At 40.6% G+C, this 27093-nt stretch overlaps 1 protein-coding gene across 2 annotated transcripts in view; it reads left to right on the forward strand.

The window, feature by feature from the left end:
• Window positions 1–27093, forward strand: part of DESI2 (desumoylating isopeptidase 2) — a 39264-nt gene that overhangs the window by 467 nt on the left and 11704 nt on the right. For both annotated transcript variants that reach the window (XM_016151267.2, XM_016151265.2), the window contains exon 2: window positions 24571–24643. In XM_016151267.2, the coding sequence (XP_016006753.1) occupies window positions 24571–24643 (73 nt within the window). The remainder of the gene's footprint in view (window positions 1–24570; window positions 24644–27093) is intronic.

Raw genomic sequence — 27093 nt, forward strand, 5'->3', positions numbered from 1 at the left:
TGCCCAGTCTGCCCGAGGGCTTTGGCCAAGGGTCGGATCGGCTCGAATCTCTCGGGCGCCCCCGGCTTGGCCCGGACCCTGGCCCTGGGCCCGACACCTTGGCGGACGAGCTTTCTCTCCGCCAAGCTCCCATCGCAGGTCTCACTTCCCGCTCCTGCCACCGGGACTCCAGGGCTGCCCCGCTCACCCAGTATCATTTGCCTACTCCCCCCGCTTCTCTGTTTCTGCCGAACCATACATCCCTCCTCAAGCCCAAGTCTTCAAAACTCTCAAGCCCCCGAGAGTCCAGAAAGTCGCAGCTGTCCATACCTGTGTGCTAGAATCTCCGCACAGGTGAACAGGAGCCACCATACCCTTGCCTCCTAGGCGACCTCATTAAAATAAATGAGGCTAAAATCTATCAAGAAAACAACCCAACCGAATTATTTGGAGATAATGCTCCTTGCCTAGATTGTGAAGGCCACTTTCCAGGTGATGCAACAGGTATCTGACGTGACCACAGGAGAGGGAAGGGAAGAACTTGTTTATTATGTCATCTAACTTTGGAGCGCTGGACGCGCACAGAATCACGTCCAAGGATTGGTTCGCCTTGTAATTGCAATCGAAATACCCGGTAGAGAATTATCATTGCAGTTAAACAAATATTTGCCTTTGTTTACTTTTGGTGATTAGTTTTTGGTTTGTAGTTTTTAAATTTTTCTTAAAATTTCTTTTTGTGGATTGGCAAATGAAAAGTCCCCATCATTTTTGTTGTCTTAAAGATCCAGAAGGACAGAAATACTAGAGGGTGGAGTCTCGGTTCCCATTCGCAGATCTAAACTTTTTCTTGCATTGTCGATAGTTTCTAAATTTACAGTGTGGTATTTTTGGTAGAAAGGAATTCCTTTCCCCCGCACCAGGGAATTATGGCATGAGGGTGGAGCGATTGCCCAGGACTTGAGGTGAGTTCTCAGTGGAGTTCACATCAGAACTTGGAGTCGAAGAGTTAACATTCAGAGAAAAGTAAAACGTGATAGAAAGTTACAGAAAAGAATAATTAGAACTAGAGGTCCTAGGAAAGCAAGGCGCTTTCTTTGTAAGCTCTTTGGCCTGTGTCACTGGGTAAGAAATCATTCTCCAGATTTAAATTTTTCATGGTCAGTATGTACCTTTATTTTTCAAGACTTTCCATTGCTATTTACTGTTTCTTTGCCCCCGCCCCATGATATGAATTTGGTTTCTTATTCTTTTAGACTATTACACACCATCCCTTAGGATATATTCTGCTCTTGAGAACACAGCATGCCTCTTCTTGATTATTGAACCCCTCTGTAAATTAGGATTATGCAATGGGCAGAAGGCCACAGTTTCATAGCCTAAAAAGAATCTGTGAAAGTAGAGGAAGAGAGTAGTTTTGCTTTTTTAGTAAAACTAAAAGTATGTTCTTTGGCGTATACTTTAGATATTCTATGAATCACAGAAAACATTGCTAATTGTGGTAAATGTAGGAAAAGCTAGATATAGTTAAACCAGTATATTTTAAAGGGAGGAGTGTTCTGAACAGTATTAAAAATATTAACTAATTAACAAAGACTTTGTTGCTCACGTCACTTCTGTCAAGAAGGTACTTGCAGTGCAAGCAAGTAGAGAAAAAGGTAATTTAAACCTGCCCAGATAACTAAAAATAGGGTCTGGAATTTCTAGACCACAGTGATTCATTATCTTGTCTACTGAATAATTCCTATGTTTATTTCTTATGTATTGCTTTTTCCTATAAACAGGAGGAGCGTATGAATATTTATCAGAATTATTAGACTTCTGATAAACTTGTCCTTGTATGTTCTTTTGAGGGCTTCTGTCTGTGATTTTTTTATGTCACTAACACAGCGATCTACAGTTATTTATTATGTCCCTGTAGAAGTCACAAAAAGGAATTCTTTAAGGTCTTTAGGATATCATAGGGAAGGTACACAGAAGTAACAATTCGAAACAGAATAGCATGATTTTGATAAGAGCAGAACATGATGGAATGGAAAGGAGGGGGACTACGTGTAAGATCAGGGAACATGGAACGGTAACAAGGGTCAAAACTTGAAGGATCAGTAGGCTCTTCGCAGGCAGAGAGCCGTCAGCCTGAGAAGAATGGCAGGAGGAGGAAAACGCAGGATGGGCTTGAGTAATACCAGCTGGTCCAGTATAACTAGAGCATCATTTGCGTGAAAGGAGACAGAACTGAAAGTTTGCTTAGAACTTTTATTAGTCTAGGGCTAGGATGAAGGGTTAAGGGGATCTGTGAGCCAAGCGGCCCACTTAAAAGATTTTATGGTTGAGAGCAGCATGATCAAAGTTATGTTTTAGAATTATATTCACTTTTCCCAAGTCAGTATTGCGTTTTGAAACATTTTCGCTTGATGTCAGAGGCACATTCCTTTTATCTTTGGTAGTGCTTGCTGTTCATCATGGATGCCTTTGATGAGGATTGCTGTGGTCTGTACAGGCCTAGTACATCAGCTGTCTGGTCTAGCCTTTGTAAACGTGAAAATCAGCCTTTGGGTTGCTCTTACAGTCGCTGTTTATAGGGCCTTCTTGCCATATGTCCTTGTGCCTCTTGTCTGTGAAACTGTCACCTGCTCCAGCTCTGACTGTGTTTTTCCTCTTCACTACATTGGGAGCTGCTAATCAGTTCTTTTCTTCCGTAACTCTGCCACATGTACAAAATAATCGTGTCAGGGTCACCTGTATTAATTCCTTCTCGTGGACGAGTAGTGTAATCCTCATAAGGTTACCTGATCTTACACAGCACTGCTAAATTATTGCAGTGATTATGTTTCACTTTGTACCAATAAAACATGTCCTAGAGTTATTTTCCATATCTTGGGAATGAGGTTATTCACATACTCCTAATTTTTACTGGTGTACATTGTAAAGTGGGTGACTCATATTAGTTTCAGTTGCTGGGACAGTCTCTGGTGTAGTCACATTAGCACAAGGTCTTCATTTGTCACAGATCCAGATTAAGTGCTTTTCAGATTATCCTGGCTGCTGTTGGATTTTTAGAAAATAAAAATATGCAGTAGTGTTATTTGTTTATTTCTAGATTTATTCTGTAAACAATCTTCCTATTTTAAAATAATATTTGTCCATCTTCAGAGTCTTAATAGAAGAGAAATACTTTCTAGGACTCCTCAAATTAAGGCACTTTTGGTCTGGACTGCATTCTTTTGACCCTCCTATTTCCATTAGACTCATCCAAGAGAGAGTGAGGTCATGCCTTGTTAGATAGGATCAGGCTTTCTATACATCAGCAGATCTAAGTCACACTTTTTGGATGTGTTCCAGACTCATCTAAATATGCTCTTCACCTAAACGATTCCATAATATTACCAAAGCAGCATGTCCAAAAGCAAGCTTTCTCCCTTCCATCCTTTCCGCATCTCAGACCTGTCCCCTTTATCCAGCACCTCCACCCCCCAGCACCTCTTGTGTTGTAATTTTATCTTTTACTCAGTTCCCCAAGAACACTGGGAGTAAAATTGAATTACTCTTTATTGCAAACCCTTTCTAGTCAGGTCACCAATTCCTGTTTCTGTTTCAATTTGGTTGATTCTGTCTAAAAGTCACAGAACTTGACAATCAGTGGCTTTAACTGGAAGGGTACTTAATAAGTCCAGAGATAAACAGACCCTGGGTTAGTTCAGCATCACAGCCTGGTTGTCAGGGACCAAGACTTTCCATCCTTCTATTCTGCTGTCCTCAGCACATTGGCTTTTATTCTCGGTTGTCCCCTCTTAGTTGTAAAAGGGCATAGCAGCAAAGAGCATCCTCCTCCAGGAGGACGTGAAGGAGAGCAGAGGCGAGTAGGGCATTCCTCTACGTGCAGCTCTCTCCTTCAACACAAAGAGCAGGCATTGCCAGAGCCGCCCTCCTTTCCAGGAGAGTCCAGATTTGGTTCATTGGGGGCTGTGATGAAGCCGAGGAGGAGGATATCTGGCTTTTCTAGCTTTCTGGTGAGTTATGGGTGAGGAATGCTGTTGGATATGGCAGTTAGCTGGGAACCTGTGATGCCTGTCACGTATTTTATTTTCTGAGTACTCTTTAAATTGGTTTCCCGATCCTCATCCCCACAGTAGTTTCTCAAGTGCAGGCCCTCGTTATCTCTGTTTGTGTAATATCATAGCCTTACTGGTTTCAACCTCTGGTATGACTTCATTTTAATCCGTCTTCCCTTCTGTTACTAAAGTCATTCGTCTGAAAAACATAAATGATAGTGCCGTTCCTCCGCTTAAAATTCACCTGCAGGATAAAGTCTAATGCCTTTTATGATATAACCCCTCCCTGACTGAGGAAGACCCACCTCCCACACACCCCCCACTGCTTCCTGCCCCAACAGACATGCGTTATGCTCACACAATGACATTTCTGCTCTCTGGGCAGGCTGTCCTAGTGCACACCTCAGTCCTTCTGTCTGCGATATCCTATTTCAGACAGGGTACCTGCTCCTTCTGGCTGTAGCTGAACCTTTGTTCATCAGACCTGGGTGAAACGTCTCTGCCCTAGTCGTGTTTCCTGCCTGTCTCACTGCATGTATCATAATTCTGCGCAGTTCCTTGATAGCATCATACCGTCACCAATGTCTAGGACAGGGCCTGTCACTAGAAGGTGTTCTGTTAAGTATTTACCGATAAATAGGATTTTAATCAGGCAATTTTATCAGGAATGGTGACCCTACCTAAATGGCATGAAAAGGTCATCCAATCCCCCTTTATGCCAAATACTCATTTCTGTTTTATTTTTCCCTTAATACTTAGTGCATTGCTGGATTTTAGCTTTGATTGTTGGAATAGGGTGACCAGATGAAGGCAGGTAAATCATGGGTATGGGATAAGAAATACATCGAATATTCTTCTTTGTCATAGTTTTTCGTGTGTTTTTCTAACCACCGTGGGACTAGGCTGAGGAAATTTTTTTAATCTGTTTATTTTTTGAAGTTGGATCTTACTCTTAGGAACATAATCTTTCCAAAAACATTGTCATTTCCTGAATTTTAACATAGATTAACTAGTTAACAGGAACTAGTCTTAATTTTCTCGTACCAAGTATGCTTCTTGGGCCAGTGCCATTTCTACCACTACACGTAGAAACAATGACCCATGACTCTGGCTTTAAAAAAAAAAAAAAGAAGGTAGTCATAGATCTGTCCTCCTACATTATTTGTGGCAGTATCTTTATTTTTCGGTTTAGTCTATATAAGAAAATAATTCAATCACTGTGTGTATTTATTTTCTGCTGCTGCAGTAACAAATTGCCAGAAACTCAGCAGATTTATTATCTCCCACTTCTGCAGGTCAGAAATCCCGGTGGGCTGGGCCGTTCCTCTGCTCCAGGCCTCACAGGCTAGAGTCATGGCGTCAGCCAGCCTGGGCTCTGGGGGGCAGATCTCTGCCAAGGTCATTCGATTGTGACAGAATTCAGTTGTTTGCAGTCATAGGGCAGCAGTCCCATTCCTTGCTGGCTGTCACCTGAGAGCCTTTTCCAGCTGCTTAAAGTTTCTTGCCTTCTTCACCTGTGTCTTCTTCAAACCAGCGAAAGCGCGTTGAGTCCTCTTCAAATATGTCTGCCTTCCCCTTCAGCCACGTCTCTTCTGCCTCCATCCAGATAAAGTTCTCTGCTTTTAATGGCTCGTGTGATTATATGGGACCCACGGGGGTATCCAAGATAATCTCCCTATCTTAAGGTCTATGATATTAGTTACACCTGCAGAGTCTGTCTGCACGTGATGTAACATGGTCACAGGTTCCAGAGACTAGAGTCTGCCATATTAAGGACTCATCTGCCCACCACACCATCTGTGAAAGGTATTTTGTAAACTTAAATATGTTCAGTGTTCCCTTTTAGCAACCCTTTGACTTGGCATGGAATAAATATTAACTTAAAATGGAAAATTTGAAGTATTCAAAAATTAAAGTATGGAAACCTTTTTTGGGTGGCAGATGCTCAGATGTTAAGGGGTCCAAGCATATTGGTGTCCACGGGCCCTTCAACCTGCAGTGGTGTCGTGTATCAGTTCCAAGGTCACATTTATGATGCTGGATAAAGTTAAAATAGAATTTAATGAAATTTACAAATTAAATACTTGTAACTACCAAGGAGAGCCTACTGTTTTAGGTGATTGCTTTTGTGAAGTGGATTTTTTAAAGACAGGATGGACTCATACTTTCCATTTGTCGACTGTCAAAAGCAGCTTATTGTTTAAGTGTCACCCAGTTGGTTAATAGAATTTAAAGGGAAGATTGCCAAAAAAAAATCTTAAAGTATAAGAAAGGCATAAATGTCATAAAGGGAAGTGAGATACATGAAAATAATTTCAAGTTTCTATTTATCTGGAATGTATTTTGGTATATCGCTGATGGTCCCCTACCCCCAAAACTTAGAAATTAACTAATTGACCCCACATTGCTTGAAGTGAATGTCTTTCCTCACTAAATTGTGATGTCATCCTAGTTATAATACTAAATTCTTGCCCATACAGAATTATTGAGTCTACTCATTACTGTACTATTTTATAATAATTTTATAATTATATGGCTGGGCCAGTTTCCCTTATTATTCCCAGGTTTTCTTGGCTGGCTATTATTCACTTCCTTTTCTAGGAATATTTTATAAGGCTCTCTGAAAAAGAAGCATAAATTTTTTTTTAATTGTGTTCCAAAACACACAATGTTTACCATCTGACCCATTTTTAGCTGTAGAGTTCAATAGTGTGTATTCACAACATTGTGCCACCAATCTCCAGAACCTTTCATCTTTGAAAACTAAAACTCTGTAGCCATTAAACAACTTCTACTTTCCCCGTTCCCTCAAGCCCCGGGTCCCACCATTCTGCCTTCTGTCTCTGCGAATGTGACTAGATACCTCATCTAAGGGGAATACAGTCTTCGTCTCTTTGTAATTGACTTATTTCACTTTGCATAGTATCTTCAGGGTTCACCCATGTTGTAGCATGTGTGAGAGTTTCCTCTTTAAGGCCGAATAGCATTTATTCCATTGTATGTATACACCACATTTTGTTTGCCCATTCGTTTATCAGTGTACATTTGGGTTGCTTCCACCTTTGAGCTATTGTGAAAAATACTGCTATGAACATAAGTGTATAAAATCTGCTTTCAGTTTTTTGGGAATATATACATATATACCCAGTACGCCATAAGTTTTTTTTTTTTTTTTTTTTAAATTGGAATTGCACTAAACCTATATGTTAGCTTGGAAAGAATTGCCATCTTTTCTATAGTATTCTTTATTTTTCCCAGGGCTAAAAGTGGGACTTTTTCTTTTTCTTTTTTGCTTTTTGAAATTTTTATCCAGAAAATACATGTGGATGGTTAAATAAGGTAATGTCTAACTCATATATCAAGGGCCTCTGTTAACAAAATAGACTTAATAAGTAAAATGTGTGGTAGGTACAGTGAATGGCTATAGGGCTAAAGAAGAATTATATAAAGGAGGGAGGGGGAAGGGCAGTGGCTACTGCAATTTCAAATCAAGTGGTCAAGACAGGCCTCACCATGAAGAAGGCATTTCTAAAGGGTACGCCAGGGAAAGAATGTTCCAGGCAGAGGGTAAGCTATTACAAAAGATAAATTGGGCCACGTGCCTCTTAAGTAAATGTATGGCAAGAAACAAATGAAGTTTTTAGGAGAATTTCTGATTGACGAGGATCATTGAAAATAGAATAGGCAGTCCCAAGAAGGAACCCCCTGAGATTAGGATACATTCTACAGAGGTGAAAAGCACCATCGCCAACTTTAAAACTACAATGGGTGTCATTTAACAGATAGAAAACTGAAGAGAAAATAGCAAGATTCAGAACATCTCTCAGACTCTGGAAGTGTCAGTATCCAAAAGGATGAAGTGCTAGGCAGAATTTTTTAAAAGTTAGGAACTTTCAGCCAAAGCCTGGTTTAACTTTCAAATTATAAAACTAAAGGGGAAAAAAGTCCTACAAATACACACAGGCAAAAAAAATTACTAGAAGGGGACAAAATCAGACTGACTTCAGACTTCTCCATTTCTAAGAAAATGGAGCATTATCTACAGAGTATTGAAAAGGAAAACATTTCGGGCTGAATGCTACAGCTTCTCAAGTTGTCATCTCTGTGCAAAAGGCCACAGACCGTATCAGATACTGTTGGAGAGTCAAAAGATGACTCAAAAACTTAAGAATCAGGTGGTGACAGTATAAAAGAAAATGCCATGGGCATCTATCATACAGATATGGGTGAAAACAGTGCCAGTGTCCAGAATCACTCTTCAAAGAGAATGAACGTGATGTTAAAAAATTCTCAGATTATGTCCACCAAACCTCGGGTGAGGGCGGAGGCAGAAGCATCCAGCGGCCCTGCAGAAGAGAAGCAGGTCAGTAGGTGCAATCGATTCCTGTTGGTATTGGAAAATTGGATTGCAGTGTATGTGTAAATTTTTTTTCATGTAGATGTAGGTATTTTTGGGATAAAGTCAGAACTAGAGGGCAAACAGCAGAGAAAATGTAGTCCATATGTTGTAAGAGAAAACAAAAAGAGAAAAATGTAAAATGAAGACAAGTAGGACCAAGCATATAAATTATGAAAGGAACGTAAGTAAATTACAGTCCCCTGTTAAACTTGTTAAGTACGTTCATAGTGTCCTTTGCCTTACGCGGTCAAAACTATTGTTTTATGACCTTTCATTTTCATGTCATCCCTAGAAAAAGTTTCCTTGGCGTGAAATTCTAGAAATAACCTACATGTGTGTTCCCAGGTGGAAGGCCAGTCATCCCACTGCGATCTCCTGAACGGGCTGTAGCTCCCTATGTTGATTGGAGGTACACGCCACAGTGAACCTAGACCAAATGCTCATGGGCATATGAGCCTATTTCTTGATTTTCTTCGCTGTTCCTTCATGTGCATGCGCCTTCCTGCACCTTTATCAGAAGTTTAATTGCAGTGTTCTAGTGCGTTTTGACATCTCATGCTGAAGGTTTCTCTTCTCTTTCAGAATTTTCTTCATTTTTCTTACTCATTTTTCAAATAAAATTTAGAATCAATTTGTAGAAAAAAAAACTCGCTGAGATTTGAAGTGTAATAACAATAGATGTATGAATAATTTTGGGGGAGAATTGATTTACAATATTGAGTCTTCCCACAATAACAAGAATTAACATTTTGTTAGTGATTTCTGTATGCCAGCCATTGTGCTAAATAAGCCTTTCCCTCATATTATTGTCCCTTTTTAAGATGACGAAACCGAGGCTTAGTCGAAGAACCTGCTCACGTTCACGCCAGAAGCGGTCGCGCCCTGACGCCCGAATCTGTGCCCTTCACCTCCGCGTTGTTTCTCCGTCCCCCATCCCTGGGAAGTGGCGTGTTTCTCTCTTTGTCCTCATCTTTTACCCCTTCCTAAACTGACGTCCACTCTGTGTTCTTTGGGACTCAGTGACTGAGTAGTGACAGACGTACCCCTTACATGTGTGGACTTTTCTGTAATGGCTAATTCTGTGTATGAACTTGGCTAAGCTGAGCTGGAACCCAGTTTAGTCAACATCAGCCTAGATGTTGCCGTGAAGGTGGTTTTTAGATATGATCAGCATTTAAACAAGTAGACTTTGAGTAAAGCAGATTATCCTCCATAATGTGGGTGGGCCACGTCCAATCAGTTGAAGCCTTAAGCGACAAGACTGAGGTCCCCTGAGGAAGGAATTCAGCATCAGCTCCCGCCTGGGTCTCCAGCCTGCCATGTACCTTCCACACTTGCCGTCCCCCACAATCATGTGAGCCAGTTCCTTGAGATCACTCCTTACTCCCTGCCTCATCTGAGTGAGATTCTGTAGTCATAATTCTGCCGTTACAGTCATGCCGTCTGCCATGCTTGCCTGCGGCCCTCATTGAATTGCACCCTCCACGTACCCTACATCTCAGCAGCTGGAGAAAAACAACTATACTGACGAATCTCACCTTAAAATCGTGACTACAAACCCCAGGAGGACCCTGCATGCTATCTGGCAATCCTCCTCTGGTCAGCTGACTTGCCCACGCCCCAACGCCACAGCAGTACTTTCTGCGCTCCCCATTCTGAGCTCTCAGCTGATGACTTCGCTGCTTTTTTCACCTAGAGGGTGGGGGTGGCGGGAGGGGAATCGAAGAGAATCTTCCCATTCTCCCCGCACCGCTGTCCTGCTGTGGTGTGCCCCCCTCCTGTGTCCGGGAATGGGCTGAGTCCCCCGCCTGGTCTGAGGCCAGACCCCCCGCCGTGTGCCGGAGCTGTCCCCTCTCTCAGATTGGGCACCTCCCGCTCCGCCTCAGTGCTCGCCCCTCCGCCGCCATTCCGGTCAGTACGTGGACGCGCCCTGCATGTCGTCATCCAGTCCTCCATCAGAACCAAAGAACGTCAGTGGGGTGCCTCAGTGCGGTCAGTGTGCGCCGTGCTCTCGGACTAGGCGTTTGTGTCTTTAACCAGCTTCAGAAGTGCCCGGTGTTACTTTAAAGAGACTAGCAAATCCAGAACCGAGCAAAATATATAGTAATTGCTTTTGAGGTTTGTGAGACTTGCCCGAAGTTCCCCTAGGACTTGTCATCCCGAAGCAGTTCCTTTCTCCCCTGTGCCATCTCGTTCATGGCCGCTGCTCACTGGAGGAAGCGGCAGCGTGCTGTCGGCCACCAGCGACGGCCTAGATGTTTCAGCCTCTCTCCGGCTGGCTGCTCCCCTGCAGGGGCCTGCTTCTCACTGCTGTCCTAAGAGCTCTCCCTGGGGGCTGGCAGGTGAGAGCCCCAGGACCATCTGCCCTGGTTCAGAACAGGAGTACTGGCATGTAAGGGAGTCGTGGCTGAGGCGGGGGCGGCAGGGGCTCTGTCAGCCTCTTCCTGGGTCAAGCCTGCTGTCTGGAGTCTGTTAAAAGTACAGTCGACCCTTATAATGCTTATAATAACGTAAGCTAGAGAAGAGAAGATGTTACTAAAATCATAAGGAAGAGAAAGTATATTTTATGCCTTCATTACATACCTAACTTTTTCTCAATTTTGTCACTATTTCTAGGCTATGTGATTAGTCTGCAATTTTTTCAAATTGTCACAAATCTCCAGAAATATTCCAGTGGATTTATTGAAAAAAAATCCACGTATAACTGGACCCATGTCGTTCAAATGCATGTTACTCAAGGTCAGCTGCAGTGTAACACAGTTGTCTTTGTGCCGTTGCCGGGAACCAGAATTCATGGGTTTGTATCCTGCCTCCTGCTTTTTAGTTGTGTGACCTTGGGAAAGTTACTTAACTTCTCTGTGCCTCCGTTCCGTCTGGAGTGGGACTGGATCTAGCTCACAGGGTTATTGTAAGGATCATATGAGTCAATTTACATAACATGCATAGAGTGGTACCTCGCACATGATAAGCAGTAGAAAGCGTTCGCTATTGTTATTGCTAACTTCGTTATTTGCAGGTTCATAGAAACCAAACAAACTCCCATTTGAATGCTTTTTAGCAGTTGTAACACTTAATACCTTGATCTTTGGACTCTGCTCACTTTTTCCGAAGGAGTGCTACACTACAGAGAACGAAGTGCCGTCCAGCTTGAGGCGTTAAAAGCAGGCTGTCTGTGTTTGACAGCAGCCCTGGAACCTCCGTCACAGCGTATGTAAAACACTGGGGCTAATTGTTTTGCCCCTTGTGTGTGAGAATTGACAGCTGGCCTTTGGCCTTTCAGCCAGATAAACTTAATGGAATTAATTTAGAAGTCCTTAAACATCTGTGGAAATCGTGAAAATAAACAGCTTAGCCTGAGATTGGTTTGTATACTACAGTGTAATTATAATTTCTAGCTCACTGTCCAGCAGTAAAGTAAAAGTACCACCAGATAAGGACTTCTACATGGTATTGTTGCCAGCATTTCTCAGTGTGATCGATTGTGTGTATTCCAGTTTACTGAACAGTATAAAAAGGGTGGTTTGGTTGAAAGTCCAGTTGAAATTCTACTTTCCAAAAGGAACACATCCCCTAGAGTCTCTCTCCTTCAGAGATGAGGGTTAGTTATAGTTCTCAGAATAGGAGGTCTCTGCATTACTGAGTCGGTGATCAAGTGAGGATGTCGTAGGGAACTTAGGCAAATAGTAGGTGAGGCTGTTTCTTTTCACTTGTGATGCGGCACACGGGGGCTCACCATAATTTCGCACTTAAGGAAAAACAATGACTTAATAGTAATAAGCTTTATCTTATTCTGTAGTTGTTCAGAATACTTGAGGATTGTCAAGAAAATCAAGGCCGCATGAGGCGCTCTGTGAGGAAGTAGGGTTGCATGACAGGAAAAGCCGTAGGTGAAGGCTAAGAAAGGTTCCGTTTTCAGCTTAGCTACTCATTACATGGTACTGGGCACAGTATTTGTCTGCACACTCCTAACATGATTTACTTGTTTTACATGGACTTTGTGATCAAGGTATTAAGTGTTACAACTGCTAAAAAGTATTCAAAGTATTCATTGTGAACGAGTACGTGAAAGAACGTTTTAGAGTAGCATCCAGAAAACTGTCGCTGATGTGCACGTGTTTGTGTTAACACTCACCAAACTGCAGTTGTTACATTCTTAACATGTTCCTACGGACAAGGACTGTGAGAGTCACCGTCACAGCCCAGGGTCCAGCAGAGCCCCTGACACTTAGGAGGTGTGCCTGCATGTACTGGACCACGGTTGTCTACTTGCTTTATTTATAGCTTTGCTGGTACATTCAAAATGAGATTTAAATTGAGATGCAGGGGACCCTCCTAGAACAATGTTTCTCAATATTTATCTTGGGACCAACCAGGAAATACATTTTACATCATACCCGTTATAAAAAGCCAGACGTTCAGGAAACACCCTGTTATGTGTGATGTCCTCTGATAAGTTCGATTCCATCATTTTTCATTCATTTAAAATAATGCTGGTGCAACTTACTGAAATGATTTCAGGATTCTCTAGTGGGTTGTAACCTGCAGTTAAAGATAGAGTTCAAGATTGCAAGCTCCGGGACGGGAACTTCATTTGCATCTGTATCGCTGGTGCTTGGCAGCTGAAAGGGAATAGACTCCTTGCTGCATTCAGCTCGTCAGGTACTTGAGTGGTTTACTAGGTGTACTGAGTGTAATGCAGTTCAATAATATATAATACCGAGCATCGTGGACGGTACAGAATTAACTAAGGCTCAGTCTCAGACCTCATGGATTTTAGAGCCTAATTCAGGGGGATAATCAAGTGTAAGTAGACCTTAAAAGAAGTTTCACTCTTATGAAAATATTTGACACAGCCATAGACACAACTAAAGTAAGTGCCTGATAGGAGAGACTTGCCAAGAGCTTGGTCTTCTGATAGAGATGTGGTATTAGAACCAAGAACCGACGACAGTACCCTGCCTCGTCTATTTCTCATCACTAGTAGAGTCAAGCTGCGGGCTATAGAAAATAGATTTAGTCTTAAAAATATTCAAGGGGCATTTGGCTCGCTGTTGATTGGACTGTTAAAACTCTATTCTGCTTTAACGTATCCATTCACAGTGATCCTGTGTGTACCTTGTTGTGGATCCTAAAAATTAGGCCTTTGGCAAGCACAATAATTTTGTTTTGAAAATTGATTTACCTAGTCCATAAAGAGGAGGAAGCTTTAGCTTTATACATAGCACCACATTTTCCTTGATTTTAGGTTGTGAGGTAAGTATAAAGTTGTGTGTACTCACACTTGCGTGCAGGACAGTGCTCGGGAGCGTTTAAGACCCAAGTATAGTCAGCCCTTAAGAAGGCCAGCCTTAGGCTCACCTTAAAATGATCGTCAAAACTGAGACTTGAGAGAAAAGGGGGTGTGAACAAGGAAGTATGGCTACCCTAGCCTTAGTTCATATGTTTCTCAAAAAGAAATGAAAAAAAATGTTACAGAACATTTACAAAACTTGAAACACTATTAACTAAAAATTACTGCCAGGTCTTTTGTAGTCAGGAGAGATTACTTTCAAAGATTGAGGCTTAATACCTAATTTGTCAATTTATATATAACATTGTAATGTTTTTGTTATAGAAAGAATTTTTTTTCCTCAGACCTAGAAAGTGAATGATGTGCTTATTTTAGATAATATTCTCTAGTAGTGAAAAGATTGGACATTTTCTTAGAAATAAGAATAATGGGATAGAATTCATTCATTCTTACAGCAGGAAGCAAGTTAACAGATGGCCCTGGGTGTTCATGATTTCACGTTAGACACTAAAATATCTCAGTTCATTCAGTGAGTTTTTATCAACTCTGCTTTATGACTAGCTCAATGCTAAGGCACCATTGATAGCATTGTAATATGGCTTACTATGAAATAGCATTTGCTGTAAGATTATCTGGGACTCAACCTAGTGGTACCAAAAAGACATCATGAAGTGGTTTAACAGTGTGGGCATCAAGGGCAGTTTTATATGAGATGATGCTGTAGTAATTATCCCACAGTCTCCACTAGTCACAGTTTACTTTGGATTTTTATTTCAATCAAAACGCCTTTTCTATTCCCTAAGCACCTCTTTATAGGAATTAAGTAAAACTCTTGCTTGAATCCAGATGAACCCTCATTCTAGTTTTTCAGAGGAACAGTCATACTTTATACTTACTCAGATTATTTAATGCTACCTTTTAAGGAAGACAGGCCCAGATCCTACCTAAGTGGTTATATTAAGTGTTTTAAGTTCCAGGCTAGGGAGATAGCATTTATCGTTCTGTTGCTTGCAAACAGGAAGCATAAAATTTTATTAAATTGATAAAGCAAATCACTGACTAAAATGAAGTTTAGTGAAAGTTCTCTGTCAGAAGAATAATTTAACATTTTAAAATATGGCAGTAATATAGCACAGGAAGTTCACTTCTGTCAGTGCTTTAAAATAATAAATGGAAATATTTAGGCCAGTTTTTTGCATTGAGGCAAAATTGGGCTCAAAAGTAATTGTACTCATATGTATTTTTTGCTTTCCCACATATTTTAAGATGATTATTTACTGTGACTTGTTTCCTCTTACATTAATACTTTTAGAATGCTTCGAAAAGCCTTCTAAACCAGCGACACTGGTTGGTGTCAGAGGAGGTAAAGTGTGTGTGGGCGGGCCTCCCCAGGGCTCTCCTGTGTGCTGACCGTCTCTGCGGCCTCAGGAAGTGCAAGTCCAGAAGGTCCCAGAGCCAGAGGGAGGTGTGAGCGTCCCGTGAAACTCTGCCTTTCTTGCAGAGACCTTTTGCTCAGATCTGTCCTTCTCCAGACTGCGAATCAGTGCTCGTAGGAGTCTTGACTGCCATGATTTGCCGTTCAGTTTAGTGAGTCACCACTCACTCCTTGTTATTTGACGTAGACTGCCAAAGATTCTTGAAAATTCTGAGAAGTAACAGATAGCCAGAACTGATCTGCCGGAACAGAAATATTAGGAAAGGATGATAGTGTCGGTACCTCTACTGACAGTTCATGTTCGCTGTGGGTCAGGCACTCTTTAAGTACTTCATCCATCATTAATTCATCTAATCCTCACAGCAGCCCTCTGCAGCAGATGCTGTTTATTACCTCCATTTTATACATACGGAAGGGATAAGGATCTTTCCCCAGGTCACACCACTAGAACTAGTGAAGCCAGAGTTTGAACCAAGGCATTCAGGCTCAGGATCTGAATTAAAATCAAACTTTTGAAACAGATTCAGTACCTTTAAAAGTTATCAAATATTTATGAAAACAAATAAGGCAGAGCACCCCAGATTCCAGCATCCTTTCCACTATAGTTCAGATGCTCCAACTTGGCGTTAGTGTTAATATTTGAATCAACCTTTTTTTTTTTTAATCCAAGCAATAATCTCTGAAGTAAATTCAAACATAACAGAAGCATTGTCCTTGTGACCTAAACTGGAGCAGAGGAATGCCGAGGCTTTCCCGTTTGTCCCTCAGGGAAAGACAGCCCTAGGTTCAGCTGACCAAATGACATCCTCAGTTGGGATGGTTTAGGTAGGTGGTTGACATGAGATGTTGTGGTAACTCCGCTGCCGTCTCATGGTTCAAGAGAGACCGTTTGCGGCAGCATCTGGCTGACTTACTGTTTGCTTTGGTGTGTTAGGAAGGGTTTGCGAAGAATCAAACTGTGAATTAACTGAAACGAACACACATAGACTCGCTGAGGGATTATCTAGTGTCAGCACTGGGAAAACTCGAATATACAGCCTCCTTCGTTGGACCTGCCCCCAGCGTTCTGTGTCACTCCTCCGTCCCACAGTGTGGCCTTTGTGCGGTAAACTCTGAAGGCCGGCCCCAGAGTCTGGGAGCGCAGCCTCCTGAGTACGAACTGTACTCAACCTCGGCCCGGGCGCTCGGAGTAAAAGCACTCTTTTCCCAGTTCAAGTAAAAGGCTAAGCTTTTGGTCAGACTTGTCCTGGATTATCCATTTTTCCCAAGTACGTGATTTTAAACTTTTAGCATCTCCTACTATTTAGACAACAATATCAAGGAACACATACCCAACAAAAATGAACAAATCTTGCTAACATCCAGTCATATCTAATTTAGCAGCTTGTTTTGTTAATATTTCATGGATACATGTTCCTGGCTGTGATTGCATGTTGCATATTTATGATATATTTTCAGTTAGAAAACGTCATTGTTTTGCCATGTTCTACAATAACATGAATTTCCACATCGTAAGTTTGAGAAACTCTCTTAACCATGTAGGGAGACTTTTATTTCCAGAGGTGCCATGTGCAATGTTCTGATGGTAGTAAATAATTTTTTAAAGCAATGACATAGGATAGAAGCCAAGATAGAGAAGCATTGAGAAGCTTTATTAATTTCAGAAATCTTAAATCATGCGAGGATAGCAATTACTTCAGCATGATAGCAACAGCAAGTCATTCATTGTAGGGGAGTTTTATACCTGAAATCATTCAGTAAAAGGCTCGGTCTTCATGTGCTTTTTTTGTTTCAATTGTTTACAGGTATCTCATTAAATCCCCACTTAAATTAGGCATCATCCATATTGTCTGCATAGCCTTGGCAGGGCTTCGAGGCAGAAGGGCTCGCTGAGGCATGCTGACCTTGAATTAAACGCTGTCTTCCACAGGCAGCCTGCCCAGGTTTTAAAGATTGAGCCTTCGAGGCGTGTTCACTAATTAGAGCCAGGAAGCCCTACCAGGAGCGGAAACGTTTAGAGGGCGACTCTTCCTGACCAACTCTCCATGGACAGTTTACCCTCGTTCCTTTTAAATCCATTCAGAAAAAAAATCACACCAAAGAAAAACAGCTTCATAATGGCAATTCTAAAGATTTTGTCAGTAATGTACTGCTGTTTGTCTATGAAGATGTGGCTAACCAGAACATGTGTATATAGAGTTGACTTTTTTTCTATTCTTGATGTGTTGTTAGTAGCCCGTTTTCCATATGTTTTTGTAGGCAGCTGTCTGGAATTAAGACTGCAGTCTTGAAAGTCACCCTTTTAAAGGTTTTTAATTGGGGATTTGAGTTCAAGAACTAATTGGACCATCTTTTGTGTTAGAAAATGTTTTAGAGTACCAAGTATTTTTTTCAATTCTTTTTTCTTTTTTGGTCAAAAGACCCTCATTCATAATCTATATATTTTATTTCACTCATAGTAAATTTTATATTGGACCTTTTTTTCAGAATAAGAACAGAGAAGTGGAAACTTTTATTCTTCATGAGTAGACAAAGTATGTGTCTGAAGGAAAATTTTCCCTTGGGGGACTCATGGTATTTATAGAATAATTTTTGTTTAGGTTTACCAACTGTAAAACTATATTCTCTTCTGCCATTTGGTATAAGTTAGTACATCCTTCTAGCATTTTTTAGTATAGAACTACATGAGATATAGTTCACATACCATACAGTTCACCCTTTGTGTACAATTCAATGGATTTTAGTGTAGTCCCAGAATAGTACAGCCATCATCACAATCAATATTAGAAATTTTTCACCTTCCCCAAAAGAAATCCTATACCCATTAGCAATCACTCCCATTTTCCTGCAAACCTGCCGGTCTTAGGTAACCACTAAGCCACCTTCTGTCTGTGTAAATTTACCTGTCTTGTGCATTTCATACAAACGGAACCATACGCTATGTGGTCACTTGTGATCGGCTCCCTTCGCCTGACGTGCTGTCAGGGTTCACGGACGTTGCTGCCTGCGTCAGTACTTTGTTAGTTTTTACCGAAGTAATGCTATTACACTGTGTGGATACACCGCTCTTGATGCATTTCTCAGTCGATGGCCATTTCGATTGTTCTGCTTTTGGGCTGTTACAAGTAATACCGCTGTGAACATCGATTCCGAGTGCTGTTGTGACTGCCGGTATTCATTTTCCAGGAGCAGAATCGCTGGGTCACACGACGCTCCAGGCCTAACACTGTGAGGAACTCGCTGCCCGCCCTCCCCGCTGCCACACCGTTTCAGATCCCCGGCAGCGGTGGCGCGGCTTCCAGCTTCTCCACGTCCTCGTCAGCACTTGTGTATCTGTCATTTCGATTATAGGCTTCTGAGTGGGTGTGAAGCGGTATCTACTGGTGGTTTTGGATTGTATATTTTCCTGAGCAAAATGCCCGGTTAGACCCTTTGCCCATCTTTAGTCAGTTTATTTGTCTTGTTCTTAAGTTCTAGGAGTTCTTTACATATCGCGGATACACGTCCCTTATCATACACATGACTTGCTGGTTGGCGTTTTCTCCCAGTCCGTGGGTTGCCTCCTCTCTTGATAGTGTCCTTTGAAGCGCAGAAGTCTTTAATTTTATAAGCTCTAAGTTATCTAGTTTTTCTTTCGTTGCTTGTGCTTTTGGTGTCAAAACTAAGAAACCATTTCCTGATATAAGATCATGAAGATATACTTTGTTTTCTTCTAAGAGTTTTATAGTTTTAGATCTTACATGCAGGACTCTGATCCATTTCGAGTTAATTTTTGTTAATGGTATGAGGTGGGGGTCCCACGTCATTCATTTGCATGTGGATGTCCAGTTGTCCCAGTTCCATTTCTTGGAAAGAGTGTTTCTTTCCCCCACTGGACTGTCTTGGCACCCTTGTCAAAGATCAATTGACCATAAATGTAAGGGTTTATTTCTAAACTTGAATTATATTCCCTTCATCTGTTTGCCTGTTTTTACGAGAGTTACACACCGTCTTGACTACTGTAGCTCGTACTAGATTTTGAAATCAGGAAGTGTGAGTCTTCCAACTTTTTCAAGATTGTTTGGCTATTATCCGTCTCTTAAATTTCCAGCATCAGCATGTCAATTTCTGCAAAATGGGTGGCTGGGATTATGATGAGGTTTGCAGTGACTGCAGGTTAATTTGGGGAGTGTTGCCATCCTAACAATATTGTCTTCTAATCTGGCAGTGTGGAATGTCTGTTAAATTTATCCCTAAATATTTTTTAATGCAACTGTAAATGGAATTGTTTTGTTTTTGTATCATTCATTGCTAGTATATAGAAAAACAATTGATGTTTGTATATTATTCTCATACCCTGCAACCTTACTGAATTTTTTAGTTTTAATAGTTCTGTAGTAGATTCCTTATGACTTTCTGTATAGAAGATCATGCCATCTGTAAATAGAGATAATTTTACTACTTCTTTTTCAGTCTAGGTAGCTTCTTTCCCCACCCCACCCCCCCTTCTCTAATTGCCCTGGCTAGAATATTCAGTGCAGTATTTCACGGACATCCTTGTTTTGTCTCTGATCTTAAAGGGAAAGCGTTAAGTCTTCGACCATCAATATGTTAGCTGTGGGTTTTTCATGGATGCCCTTTATCAGATTAGGGAAGTTTCTTTATATTCCTAGTTTTTTAAAGTGTTTTTTTATCATGAAAGAGTGCTGGATTTTGTCAAATGCCTTTTTGCATCTACTGAGATGATCATGTGGATTTCATACTTCATTCTGTTAATATAGTATTTATATTGATTTTTTTTTCAGATATTAAACCCATCTTTTCATTCCTGGAAGAAAGCCCATTTGTTTGTGGTCTAGACTCCTTTTTTATATGTTGTTGGCTTCAGTTTCCTAGTCTTTTGTTGAGGATTTTTGAGTCTGTATTTATAGGAGAGATTAATCTTTGTTTTTGGTGTCAAGTTAATTCTGGCCCCATAGAATGAGTTGGGAAGTGTTCCCTTTTCTATTTTCTGGAGCAGTTTTTGAAGAATTGATATGGATTCTTGTCTAAATATTTAGTAGAAATCACCGAAATCATTTGGTCATAACCTTTTTTCTCTGTAGGTAGTTTTTAAGTTACTAATTCTCTTCTTTCATTCTCGTTCATTATATATCTAGATTTTTTATTTCTCTTTGAGTCAGTTATGATAGTTTGCATCTTTCCAGGAATGTATACATTTCATCCGTTATCTAATTTGCTGATGTACAGTTCATAGTATTACTTTATGATCTGTTTTATATCTGTAAGGTAAGTCGAGATGTCTATTCATAGATTTCTGACCAGTAAATGGTCGCTTTAATCTCTCAAAAGAAATTAACCTTTAAATTTGAGGGCCTTTCTAGGGATAGAAAATACAAAGAAATATGAAAAGCAAAAAACTATGGAGTCCCTGATCGTTGTTAGTAGCAGTGAGTAATCAACATCAGCATTGATCCCTGCCTGGCACGGAATACTGAGACGAGCCTTTGGGAAGAAATGATGTTAGGAGTGGGTATCTCTCTCATACTGTCCGAAGAAACAGCTCCGGGTTGAGAAATCCTTTTCCTCGCAACTTGTGGGCTTCCCATAACCTTCGCAAAACACTTGGCCGGATCGTCCAGCGTCCCCTCAGAGTGGAGACGACTGCGCCGCGGGCAGGGCCGTCCGGCCGCCGCCCTCCGCTGCAGTGTCGCCGCGGTCGGCCGGATCTCGGCGCACTGGACTCCTGAGGGCCGGCTGCGGTTTTGGATGGTACACTTTTCTCTGATTTTTAAGTTTCTGTCATTTTACAGATTTCACAATTTGTAAAATGTGTCGAAGCATATACCCTTTTTAATTTTTTAGAATGTAAAGTCTTGCATGCAGGGAAATTTCACACTAACGCAGCATAGCACCTTCCCAGGCAGCATGCGGGAGTTCTAAGCGTGACACCCCTCAGCGTGGAACAGACGATTTTCGTTTGTGAAAGCCCAGAGAATAAAAGATTTCTGAGTTCAGGACCTCACTCTGACAAGTGCATTCCCATCCTAACCCTGTTTTTACCCTTTGACCAAAAGCCACTGATTGGGTGTAATTTTTTTTTTTTCATGAAATCTTTCTGTCTCTTAATAAAACATTTAGATTCCCATTATAGAAATTTATTACGAAAACACTTTGAGAAGGCTATTTACTGCTCCAGTAAAAGATATGTTGTTAGAATTAAGTGATGTTAGACATCAAATGGAAAAAATGCTCAATTTACTATGAGTTTAAAACATTGTGGACAGTGTTTTATTGTAGATGTTGTAGACAAACCGTTCCGTATGTATCTCGTTTTGGAAAATACTCTGTATTGTGAAAGAGAAGCTCACACGTGAAAAGCTGTAGGTCGAGCTGGCAGCATCCGGAGCCGGGGCCGCCATTGAGGAAGCCAGCAGCACACAGACCAAATTATTGGTTGCAAATAGTATGAACAATGGGATTTCTCAAATGGAAAAGGCAATTTAAGACCTTGAAGTTGGCTGCCCAGGAGACTCCAGACTGGGAAGAGACTAGCAGAATCCTCTGCAGCCGGGGGTGGTCGGCCGTGGTGTTTTCTGCTCTGCGAAAAGCGGGGAGAGGGGGAGGGTACAAGGAGCTCAGAAGGGCAAGGACGAGATTAATCTCTTTAGTTCGCCTGACCTTTTTATTCCGAAAATGTTTAAACCTTCCGACAAAAAGTGGTAAGAAGAGTACAATCCGTATCCCCTTCCCCTACATTCACCAGCGGAAAAGCCGCGCTGCGTTCTCTTACCCTTTCACACACCCACACCAAAGGTGAGTTAGACACATGACCGCATTTTCATCTCTGCGGCAACACGTTTCCTGAACAGACGTCCTCTGCCTAACCTGTGATCTCCACTGTGATCACACCCAAGAAATTTTCAGTTGGCACAATACTGCTACTGTATAGTCCCTATTAATATCTCCGCCATTGTCCCAATAATGTCTTTTTGGCCTCTTTTTTTCTTTTTCTTTTCTCAATCAGGGAGCCAGTTAAGATTCCTTCATTGCATTTGTCATGTCTTTTTAATCTTCTTTAAAAAGTAGCCTCCCTTTTTTTGGCTTCCATGTCATCATTTTTCAAAAGATCAGGCCACTTTTCTCAGAATATTCTACAGTCCAGACTTACCTGCCTTTTCCTTATGGTTATAGTCTGGCACATTTGACAAGAAAAGTAACAGGAAATGTGAGCTTTCTCATTCGTTACATCAGGTGCGTATGACATCAGTTTGTCTAACTGTTGACAATACTCAGTTTAATCACTTGGATAAGATGATATTCGCCATATTTTTCCATTGCAAAGGTATCTTTTTTGGTCCTTATAACATAGGAAAATGTAGCTGTATGATAGTTCATAATATGGATTTACTATAATTTAACCATTCCCCTACTGATATTTAGATAGTTTCCAGTATTTCAGTATTATACACAATAGCAGTTAATATCCTGGACTATGTCTTCACATATGCTCAAGTATTTCTATAGAATAGATTCCAAGAGGTGCAATGGTTAATTAATTGTCATCGATTCATTTTTCTGCGGTATCTTCCGCACATCCTTACCAACACCAAGTATTAGCAATAGCTTTTGTATTTGCCAATCTGATGGGTAAAATAAGAATGGCAGCTTATTTTAATTACCGTTTTTCTAATGACCTTGTTAGTTCATGTTTGTTGGCTACTAATTTCTTCTGACTGCTCAGTTGTCTTTGGGTTTTTGGGTTTTGTTGTTGTGTGTTGTGTTTAGTTTTAGTGGAGCTTTTGAATACAATAGCCCTTGCTGTCTGAACTTTTGTCGCTCAAACTCTAGAATTGAATATATTTAGATAAATATTTCGAGAAATCCCTTGCTATATGCACCCTCACTACTCTCCATCCAAAATCAAATTGATTCCGATAAAAGGATATCCCTCACTTTCCTGACTCGCCATCTAAATTCAGGATGCCGAAAGCAGGAGCCAGATAGAATGAGACAGAGAAGGAAGCTTGTATTCTCCTACTAATCTGTGTTATACACGTTACAGATCTTTACTCCCTGTGTGTTGTTTATCTTTCGACCTTATTAATACAGTTTTACACAATAAAAAGTTGTAAATGCTCATGTTGAATATCTTGTTTTTCTCTATAAATTCTAGGTTTTGCTAGGTTAGCTTTCTCATCTAAGATTTCTTTCAATGTATTTTATTTTCTTTGTGATTATTTTTAGACACTAGAATTTTTAGATATGTGAAATGTCAACACATTTTAAATAATACATCCCTTATTATTAATTTTAAAGACCACCTTTATCATATATCAGATTCTTATATATATACAAGGATCTATTCCTATAACAGTGGTACCATACCATTTTAATAAATATTTGATGAGAGAGTTCCTTGTTCTTGTTCAGACATTTCTTGTTTATTGTTGCTTAATTTTTCTTCTAGTTACATTGTAGCAGGAAAAAATTGACTTTATCCATTTATGCTTTTCCAGCAATATGTGAGAATGTGCATTTTCCCAAGTCCAGGAGAAATTGGCTAAGGGTCTGGAGTCAAGGTTGAAACTTGAATAAACCTAGAAAAATTAAAGACAAATTATGTACCCTCTAACCTGATAGTTTTGTAACACTAAGTGTTACATGTTTGTTTAATGAGCTTTTAACTCAGTTCCCTTCTTCTATATATAACTTGCTCCACTCTATCCTTTTAACCCCTTTCTCCTTCATCCACCATAATTTCATGTCACACTGCTTATCCATCCCCAGAATTTTCTATATGAGGAAATCTCATTTGTTCCTAAAAAACCCAGTTCAGATATTACCTTTTCTGGGAATTTTTTTTCATGCCAATTATAAGAAAATGTTCTAACCTTTGTGCTTTATATTTATTCCTACATTATTATTAAACTTTGAGCTGAATCAGGACACAATATGCTACATATGTCATATATATGTCTTTTTAAAACATTTTTTGAAAAGAATAAAATATCCCTGCCTTAAAGGAGCTCGCTAGAGAGTAAAAGGGAATGCTTAAGATCGAAGAAAACTAGATATGAATGCAAATGTCTTGATTTTTTAAAAAGTCACTAACAGGAGAGCTTTCGTATCCATTCTTTCCACAACCTAACCAGATTTATATTTTATGGCTTCTGCTCCAGGCCTTACTTAGCTAATGTGCTTGTAAGCAAATCGAGACATTCGTTTTGCCCCAGAGGCCTTACCCAGGTGGTATGTGGCACAGGCGAACACACAGAGATAGGACCAAATGGGTCGTTGTCGCGGCAGTTTCAGAGGGGCGAGGAAAAATATCAAGAAATGGGATTAGAAAAGGCCAATTTGGGGAGTAGGAGCATCCTATAATGTAAAGTTGAGTCGTACGCGAACAGATATTCTGAATCTTTCCTTTCTCTCTTAGTACTGGATGAACGAGTACACCTCATCCATCGGAATTGGAGTCTTTCATTCAGGAATTGAAGTATACGGCAGAGGTACGTGTACACAGCGTCCCAATGTACTTTCTGAAGATCTTTTTCCTTTAGAGAAGTTGCAAAATCCAAACTCTAGCTCTCCCTTTTCATTTTAACCGTCTTCATATCTTATTGCAGAAAGGAGAAGAGCATCTCCCCGTACCTTTATACTGTATTTTGAAAAAATGCCTGAAGTTGAATATTTGGGGTAAAAGCGCCAAAGCACACGAGTGTAGGTTCCTTTAGTCATCCTTTATTCTAGATGCTATGTCTCAAAATATTTACCTCTTGAGATTGTTATACCACGATTGTTTCGCTCTAAGAACGTGATAGAAACAATCATTTCGGTTGGGAAGGGCTGATTCTAGAGAGTGTCAAACTTGAAATCCCAATTTCCTGAGGGAATTTCAGTACTTTGTTTTCATAGACCATCAAATATACAGTTGTAAAGTTTTAAAATATCACAGAGCAAATCTGCCCTTGACCGCTCTTAACCGATTGCTCCGGAATGATGGCCGTCGTCATTAACTCAGCCCCTTTTAGTCTTTATCACCTTTCATCGTGATAAACGCGACGGGAGCCACTTAAGCCAGCAGCTCCGTTGGCAGCAGCGTTTCCCTTTGTTCTGTCCTCCACTCTCCTGGTCAGACCGTAAGCAGCGATGTTCTGCATACCACAGCTCACATCCCGGCTGCATCAGGGTTGTGATGATATATTAGTTCGAATCATAAACTCACCCTATAGCAGAAATGCCTTCATTCATTTCAGCGAGGCAGCCTTTGTCACCTCTTAGAATGTGTTATCGCCATTTACTTGGTCACCCCCAAAGACTGCACGCCAGCTTTAGCTAATACAAAGAACAGGCTCGTTTACTTACATGTGTCAGTATTTTTGTTAGCCCTTTTTTATATTGCACATTAGCTGCTTCTAGATGTAATGTCACATATTAAATGTCGGCTGTACGGATCTGTTATTTAAGCCTCATTTCTACTTAAAGGCTGCATCTACCAAATACTCCCCAAAAAGCTGAAACTCCTGCTGAAAGTGTCAGCGGCAGGAGAATTGCTGTGGGTGGGATCGTAGTCGGGGGTTTGCTCCTCCTTTGATTTGGCTTTTGCCAAAGCCATGTGTAAATCCCTTTTTAACTGAATTCATACGATGTGTTACAATTTTTCAAGTGCCATCAAGTTTTGAACCATAAGACCCTGCTGCTGTGAGGTGGATAAGGGCATGTGGCGTTTTCTCCATTTTTCAGATGAAGAAACCAAAGCTTAAACCTGCTGAAAGTTGTGAACAGCAAATAAATAAATAAACAAACAAACAAATGAGAAGGGAGAAAAAACCTGCGGAAAGTCATACTGCTGATATTAACAGGATGAGAACTTGAACCCAGGTGTTCTTACATACTAGTCTGTTGCTGTCAGAGTGATTAGAAACATTGTTCAAAACATGTCTGTAAGCTTAGCAAAGCCAAGGCAAAACGTATTCCTGAAAGTGGACGATTGCTTCTCGAACAGGAGAATAAATGGCTCTGTGGCTTTCCTTACTATAATTTAAAAAAATGTTAAAAATCCAAATATGATCTTTCCTTGTCTAACCTGATTATCTACAGTGGTTTATAAAATTTTGTCATTAAAAAAAAAATTAATGTATATGTCAGAATTGAATGTTAAACACTTTATTTCTCATTTATATCATTGCTTTTTTTCTAAAAGGTCTGAATCAAAAGTAAACTTGGTATGTGCCTTGTTCTTATGCTTTGTTCTTAGACCTTTTAAGATTATATTTCATGAATTTTAAGTGATGAGATTCATTTAAGCATGTTCAGAATTCTTTAAATAAGCCGACTAAGATTTGCCACTTAAATATTTAAGTATCTAATAACAGAATTGTAGCCAGAAATTTTAGTTCCTCTCTGATCCGAAGTCAGTCTCCATTTTGTTCTGAAGGAGAGTTTGTATGCGACGAGCCTGGCTGTACGTTCACCGTGGTACAAGCAGCTCCCTCCCAGCTGAAAGATGTGCTGTGGAGAGTGTGTGAGTGTATGTGTTAACTTGGCAGTATATTTTTTCTCAAATGAGGGGAATTGAATTCAGTTTTGCTAATGTTTCGCTCTTACTCAGAGATAAACCAAGAGAGTCTTCGGCCTGGGTACCATGGAAACTCATTACTAGACAGCTTTCCATTTAAGTACAAGTCTGAAATTTGATCATTTTCATTGAGAAAGTGGCGAAACACCGAGCCGACCACCTACTTAGTCTGCCCTGACACTCTGGAGTGTCGGTCACTCTCCTTGCCAGGAAGAACAAACTCAGCATTACCTCGGAGCGTTTTTCATTCTTAGAGTTTCAGGTCTTTAGTGTCGACTGTTCTGTACAAGTAATAACTGAGTGAGATGTTTGTGAAAGTGTTAATAAACTGGAAAATATTTAGTGTCATTTTTGTCCTCATCCATGAAAGCTAATTCAGCA

Source organism: Rousettus aegyptiacus, unplaced genomic scaffold, assembly GCF_014176215.1.
Source record: "Rousettus aegyptiacus isolate mRouAeg1 unplaced genomic scaffold, mRouAeg1.p scaffold_m13_p_18, whole genome shotgun sequence".
Classification (NCBI taxonomy): Eukaryota; Metazoa; Chordata; class Mammalia; order Chiroptera; family Pteropodidae; genus Rousettus; species Rousettus aegyptiacus.